This window comes from Limulus polyphemus, unplaced genomic scaffold, assembly GCF_000517525.1.
Source record: "Limulus polyphemus unplaced genomic scaffold, Limulus_polyphemus-2.1.2 Scaffold296, whole genome shotgun sequence".
In the NCBI taxonomy this organism is placed as follows: domain Eukaryota; kingdom Metazoa; phylum Arthropoda; class Merostomata; order Xiphosura; family Limulidae; genus Limulus; species Limulus polyphemus.
Window position 1 is genome coordinate 124,636 of NW_013665906.1, and position 7,987 is coordinate 132,622.

The 7,987-nt window shown below is 34.2% G+C and overlaps 1 protein-coding gene across 1 annotated transcript in view; it reads right to left on the reverse strand.

The window, feature by feature from the left end:
• Positions 1-6,177, reverse strand: part of LOC111085255 (nephrin-like) — an 88,521-nt gene extending 82,344 nt beyond the window's left edge. The window contains exon 1 of the mRNA XM_022382961.1: positions 5,965-6,177. Coding sequence (XP_022238669.1) covers positions 5,965-6,067 — 103 coding nt within the window. The 5' untranslated portion in view covers positions 6,068-6,177. The remainder of the gene's footprint in view (positions 1-5,964) is intronic.
• Positions 6,178-7,987: the final 1,810 nt, after the last annotated feature.

Sequence of the window (7,987 nt, forward strand, 5' to 3'; positions counted from 1 at the left end):
ATTCTTCTGGGGTGCTTTTTCATAAATCACTTACATACAGTTTCAATGTTGATAGCAGTGTTATAATGATTATGTATTAAAGCTAGAGTACTCAGTCTTTGTTCGGTTTGTGTACACCTCAGGTAATTGTTCAACCAGCGGAAAGCAGATGCGGAACGTTTACATGAACATGAACTCAGTGGCAGTGTGGCAAAGTGTTTCAGTAACAGAAAGATATTTGGTACACTGATTTGAAAAGCAGTCGGCCAGTATCTGGGGTTTGTCCTGGAGAGGTATAGTACGTCATCTTTTCTTCCATCGATGAATTTCTTTCTCAAAAATATCAGGATTTGGCAAATTTTCCCTGTAAAAATCTATAGTTTGCCTGATATCAGAGATAGAAATTTCTTGTGTAAGTTTCCGAATTGATGCTGCATGCTTTCATGTTCATGAAATCTGTAGGAGAGATTACTGATAATGTGATCAAGAAGAGGAATTTTTACTGTTTTCCTAAAGTAATCTTCCACGAAACTATATTCTGGAGTTGCACGTTAGGCTTGTCGTTGACTAACTCGTGGCATGCTAATATTAATAAAATCTGTAGGAGAGATTACTGATAATGTGATCAAGAAGAGGAATTTTTACTGTTTTCCTAAAGTAATCTTCCACGAAACTATATTCTGGAGTTGCACGTTAGGCTTGTCGTTGACTAACTCGTGGCATGCTAATATTAATAAAATCTATAGGAGAGATTACTGATAATGTGATCAAGAAGAGGAATTTTTACTGTTTTTCTTTAGGTAATCTTCCACGAAACTATATTCTGAAGTTGCACGTTAGGCTTGTCGTTGACTAACTCGTGGCATGCTAATATTAATATTCGATTTGTTTGCAATATTACTGCTGTGCTTGAAGATCCGATGTCAATAGCCATCTACGTTCACTCTTATTATTATCTCTATACACAATAACCTCACACATGTGAAGTAAGAATGGGTGATATAAACAACAATTTTCAACATTCTCAACCCAGCACGTAATGCACACATTGAGTAGTGAAAGACGTGATGAGGCTGCTCCATGTTGGATGCACTTTTGATAGATTGCTTTTAATAGTTATCCACGATTAGGTGAGGATTTAATCCAAATAGATATTCCTTTAAATTGACCGAAACAATTTCGTATTGGTGGAACTGAGCATGCAAATATAATAGCAAGATTAAGTGAGTGACCCGGGCAATGAGTGTACAGGCCTTGCTTTGCATTTCTCGAATTTGTTTTTGGACATCAGTTCTTTCACCAGCCATGGTAGATGCTCCATCATATCCTTGACCACGCAATTCATTTAAAGGTAATCCAACATCAGTCAATATTTTTGTAATTGTTCATACAATATCTGTTGCTCTGACATTCTGTAGCTTAACAAAGCCAATAAATTCTTCCCTAATTTCACACTTATCATCTACAAAGCAGAAACATATTGCTAAATGTTCCACATTGTGGGAAGACATTTCATTGGGAAGAACAGAGTAGAATCCAGACTTTTTTACTTCATCAATAATTTTCACTCAAATTACATCATATCCTATGACATAGATTATGTCATTTTGTGAGCAGGGAGATAAATGTGTAGTATTGTTTGCCTTAGATGATACAAAGGAGCTTTCAGTATTTCATAATTTTCAACATATTTCAGCAAAGCGAGAAAATTACCAGGATTTTTGGAAGAATTTGCATCTTCGGTATCTCAACGAAATGTCAAGCTTTGTTTTCCTAAAATCAAAATGATACGAACAGTTTGATGAAGAATATGTTTATTCTGAGTTATACATGATTGAAAGGAATTGTTGGTAATTATATCAATTCTACTGGATGATGGATGTTCAATGGAAGCTTTCAAAGCATCAAAATCCTGCATAGAAACAAGCTTGGAATGGTTGTTTAAAGTACTTTTTACTCAATTGTTAAACGATTTGTTGACAAATATTAGTTTATCACGTCGACTATGCACTGGAAGAGGGGTAGCACAAGTACCATAAAAAATATCATCCCATTTTGAGCTGTATAATAACCATGTGTATTTTTCAAGCCAAGCTCTTTTACACTTGCGGTTACACCCATGAGAAAATGTAGTAGGAAAAACGTTTGATGGTGCCACATGCTTATAAAGATAGGAATACTTTCAACATTTGATAGGTTACTGATAGCTTGGCATTTTTCACTAAGTGATTTTGTTTGTGTCAATAAATTGCCAACGTCAATGCATGGCTCAGTGACTGCAGAAAAACCATGACAAATGTCTGATGAATCCATGATTGCTGTAATGCAGTGTGATGATGATAGTCCAGGAAGAATGGAGTTGTTAGTGCTTGAAGCAGTTTTAGGCTCAAGTAAACCAGTGTGCATATCATCAATGTCATCACCACAAGAATATAGCTCAATAGTGTCAACCTCACAAGCTTCACATTCATCGCCGCCACCAGAGAAAGACTGAGATGGTGACTGAGTTGTATCATTAGCAGTGTCTGAAAACAAAAATATGTATAACAATTTTAAATAGGCGACCAGTATATAGCTTTAATGTAATATTGTAGTTTATATGATACATAAAATCTATAATAAATATTATTTTTGTACTCATCTATATATATAGATGAACTATAAAATATCATGTATAGATATTCATGGATTAAACACAAATTTTGTAATTTTAAACACCAGACATATGTAGCTATTCTAATTGCATGTCAAAGGATCGACTCATTTTTCGGAAAACTTAGTGATAAAACATAAGACGAACGTAATAAAACGAAGAATTTATTAGACGTTTCGGAAGCGTAATAATTCCATCATCAGTAATCTAGGGTTACAAAACCAATAAACAATATTTGTAATTACAACAGAAATATATATACATACGATAAAACAGATCGAATATACAAATACATCACAAGAAAATGAAAACTGAGGCACAAGTATAATAGTTAAAATAGGTTTAAATACAGTGAAGACTGTGTGTTATTTAGGGACAGGAGAAGAGTTTTTATGTATAATGTTTCTTTTATAAGAAGTTCAGTATTATGTTTGGCTGTTGAAATAATTTTAAAGTTTGAGAGAGAAATCGGATGTCCTGTTTCTGTATTGTGTTGATAGATAGCAGAGTTGGGAGGGTTTTTGTATCCTTTCTTCCCGTTTTTATAGATATGTCCATGTGTTCACATGCTCGTACTTTTGGAGACGTTTGGTTTCACCAATATAGAAGGCTTGACAGTCTTCGCACGTGTATACGTAGACGAGATGCGAACAATGGGCAGTCGGCAAACGATCTTTGTAGCGGAAATTTTTTTTTAGTCTAAACTTGGATTTCATAATGACTTTCAGGTCAATTTGGGGATAATAAGTGTTACATAACTTTTTCAACTGTTTCGTGATAAGTGAGGTTTGTCTACGGAGATATGGTTAGTAGGTGTATATACGAAGTTTGGATACGGTGGGTATCTCAGATGGTTTGACAAACAAATTAGTTAAGAATGAGGAAGTTATTTTCTCCAAGAAATGCTTAGGGTAGCCGTTTCGAAAGAAAAATTTTGTATGGAAGTGATTTCTTTGTGAAGGGCTAAATAGGATGAAGTAAGTTTGTACGCTCTATTTAGTGGACAGAGAATAAGATTGCGTCTGAAAGAACTTTGCTATGTTTGTATATTTGATTTGTTTGTTTCTTATATATATATATATATGTATATTTCTGTTGTAATTACAAATATTGTTTGTTTGTTTTGTAACCATAGATTACTGATGATGGAATTATGACGATTCTGAAACATCTAATAAATGCTTTCTGTTATTAAGTTCCTCTTTTGTTTTATCATGATAAAGAATATATTAACTACTAAAGCAGCAAATATAAGTAATACTGTACCTTGGTCGTCTTGTGCCATTCCTTTTCTTTTGTATATCGCTGCAATCAGTTTCACGTTCATTCTGTTCAGTAAAAAGTGTCAAAGGTCTAGCTTATATATATATCGTATACTGTGTAGTATCGCGAACCAGACTCTTACTTGTATAGCGGGTAATGTGCAAGTAGATTTAAGACTGGTACAATTCTCTATTCCTTCCTTGTACGAAAATAACAACCTACAAAAATGTTTAAATCTCAAACCCAAAATCACTTTATAGTTTTATTTCCGTGACATGACGAAGTTTGCTCGTGCTCAAAACCACGTGTAGGTATCAGATATACACGACTCTTTCACTTTAAATTTATTGCGTCTTGTTTGGATCGGTATTTTTGGTCTTTGTGCACAACCTGGGAGGGTCGGGTTCATTTCAGACTCCTTCCTCCCTCTAGATAAGAAATGATTCTTTGATCAAATGTTTAATGCGAGCGTTATAATTTGGATAGTTTATATAGTGCGGGTGTCCTATTTAGTTATTTTTAAAACTGAGAGTTTATGGCATGTTTGTTTAAGTAATTGTTTTCGAAACATACGTTGTTTAGCGTGTACATTAAATTGTTATGAGTTAGCAATTGTTATATTGTTTTGTCATGTTACTAGAACTATCTGAATTTTTCTCGTTTTCTTAATCGAGTATTATTGCATCAGAATATATAGTATTACATAGAATGTTCTAGACTTTTGTAGGAGTACAAATACGCGTCGAAAGATTATTATTTTAATCTAGACTGCGTGATTGTGAGTTTAACAATAAAGAACGTATAGTGGCGAATTTTTAAGTGAAATTATCGCAGACTGTATTGTAATAACAGAGAAGAGAATAATAACTCGTATCGTCAATTGTGTTCTGAAGTAATTGAACCAGTTTGTGTGAACAAAAAAGAAAGAGACAATTATTTAAAGCTATGGATACAACTGTGTAACGAACATTTGTATATACGTTTAACTTGCTTCAATGTATAATTTTAAAACAAGTGAAATGTGTTGCTGCTTTTTTATTGTTGAAATTTATCGCCAACAAGTCACAGACACCTACTGTATAGAATCCGACCTACAAAACTTTACAGTAGCAATGCGGTTTTGGTTTCCAATACAAAGCGTTAATAGGAGCCATTGCTTGCGACTATTTGAATCCAAAAATGCTAATGCTTCATCAAAATAATGTAGACTATTTAGAAAACGCTAAATACCATAAGCATCTGTACTATAACAATATAAGCATAATTGTTTACAACACAAACATAGGGAGTTCGACCGAACAGTCTCAATCCCCTTCCTCTTCCTGCTTATACGTCACTACTACAGTTTTGTAGGAATTGATACCACTTTGCAGTTCTGTAGGAACAGATGTCACTGTTACAGTTTTGTAGGAACTGATAGAACTGCTACAGGTCTGTATGAATAGATACCACTGCTACAGTTCTGTAGGAACTGGTACTATTGCAACTGTTCTGTAGGAATCCATACTACTGCTACTGTTCTGTAGGAACAGACATTGCTACAGCTTTGTAGAAACGGCTACCACTGCTACAGATCTGTAGAAACTGGTACCATTAATACAGTTCTGCAGAAACAGATGACACTGCTACAGTTTTGTAGGAATCGATACCACTGTTGCAGTTTTGTAGGAATAGATACCATTGTTACAGTTCTGTAGGAATAGATATCATTGCTACAGTTCTGTAGGAATAGATATCACTGCTACAGTTTAGTGAGAAATGGTACTATTGCTACTGATCTATAGGAATCGATACTACCGCTACATTTCTGTAGAAAATGATACCACTGCTACAGTTCTATATGCTGCAAGGTCAAAGTACTAGAAGATTAGGAAGAAAAGCAGTGATTCAAATAAAAAGCAAAAACAAGTATAAATACATTTTAGATTCTAATATGCATCATCATGCACAGACACTGAACATAAAATATAATAATATGTAATTATTAAGTTTTACAGTAATTACTTATTTCAAGAGGTTTTGTGGACGAGGGTACAACATTCATTTTTTTTTTCAGTAAGCAAACTTACAGGTTACGTTTAGAGTCAGGCCATCTTCCAAGGCACTGTCACGAACAAATGGATTATCCACACGGCAAGAAAGGTATTTTCCATTGTCCCATCGAGACGGCATAAACGTCAATATGCTTAAGGTAGCGTTGCCATGCACGGGAATAATTTCTGTTGCTGTTGTTAACTGTGTACTGCCTTTCCACCACGTGATACGCGCAGGAGGTTTCGAACCTGCTGTCTGACATTCGACATTGTACTCCTTATCTGCAGAAAACTGCCGTCGTTTGGTGGAAATTTTTACGTTTGTCGGCCTTACTGGACAAAAAAATAATAATCTTTTGATCACAAGATAAACTATTTAGAAATATAAGCACATCCAAAACATATTATACATTAAAATCTATTTTTCAAAAATGATATTGTACATGAAAAAATTGCTGCAAAATTCTTGATTTCAAACGGATCACTTTTTTTTTACTTTGTTTTACTTCCAACATTGGTTTTTATTTTATGCAACACATTCATGACATTTAAACTGCGTTAATATCACAATTTTAAGTTATATATATGGTTTTATTTCGCTAAATCAATAATTTCTAAAACAAAGTAACCAAGAGAAATATTTTTTTATCGTATTATTCTAAAAACAGAGTCAATACTAAGAGAGAGGCCCTTTCATAAAGTTGAATAAAAAAACTTCTTTTGTGCTATTGTTATTACTCTTATAGAATGGCCTGCAAGATGATCTAGTTAATGTGGTATAACATGTAGCAGTCAAAGTTCAAGTTCGTTTGTTATAACTCTTCACGATCACTGAACTAGTTAATGTAGTAAAAGATGTATCTGTTACAGGTCAGGTTAGTGTGGTATAACTCTTCACGATCACTGATCTAGTTCATGTAGTAGGACATGTAACTGTCACAAATCAGGTCACAATCACTGATCTAGTTAATGTGGTAAAATGTACCAAAATCACAACTGATCTAAGTGTGAAATAACATGTCACGATAACATGGAATAGGTGACTAAAAGGATCTAAAATTAAACACGTGAAATTTGGACGAAAATGTGCATAAATATAATGACAAATATGATAAGATTGATTATGAAATGATGTATATTTACCTTGATATAATTCTAAAGTTTGCGGTCATACGGATCTATATATTGAACAGAGCTGTTTTCCGTAGTATTTAATTTTGAAATAGCTAGAGAAATTAGTTTTAAGTTTATTAGCAAGTTCTATCATTTCCCCGAAAGGGGCTGAAGGCCGCCTCGAGGGTGTCACCCGTTTTAACCACTTTCATCACTATACAATAGTGTATTGTATGTTAGTCAGTTAGTAGATACTAAAATGACGTCACATAAGGAGCGCTTAACGTTATAGTTTATACTGTCGGACGTCAGTAAAATAAAACGTTCGCATGCCATGAATCACGACAAAAATTATTCACTCGGTAAGCTGCAACACAACACGACATTTGAACTTCAAAAGTAAGAAAAAAATATTTGTTACTCTTAATTTTGGTTTCATTTACTCTTGAAACAGAAAATTTTCGGGGACCCTGCGGAAATACATCTAGTATACATATATATATATGTATAAATGACGTCCACTTTTCCATACTTCTTTATGGCGGTCTGTAGTACATAATGGGTAAGCAAAACAATAGTATATGTTGTCTATGCATCACATGATATTTATCTGAAACAAGCCTTAGCTTCGTGCAACCTGCTTAGGACTCAGATGTATCCGTATGCCTCTTTCGTCAGTAAAATTCCAGTCTTTATCAGCTACACGATTATAAATACTGCATGTGTGGTGTATGTGTCCGGTGATGGTGAGAGTCTAGCATAATATTCTTGACCCTGCTTAACACTGGTAATACCAGCCCCAAATTGTGTTACCAAAGATGTCATATATAGTAGGAAGTAGATCTTTGAAGTTTCAGGAGACGCGTATCCATATCCACAGCCTTTCCTGCAAGTATCTTTTAGTATAGTTGTTGAAACAGCATTTTCGTCCCACCATATTATTTTG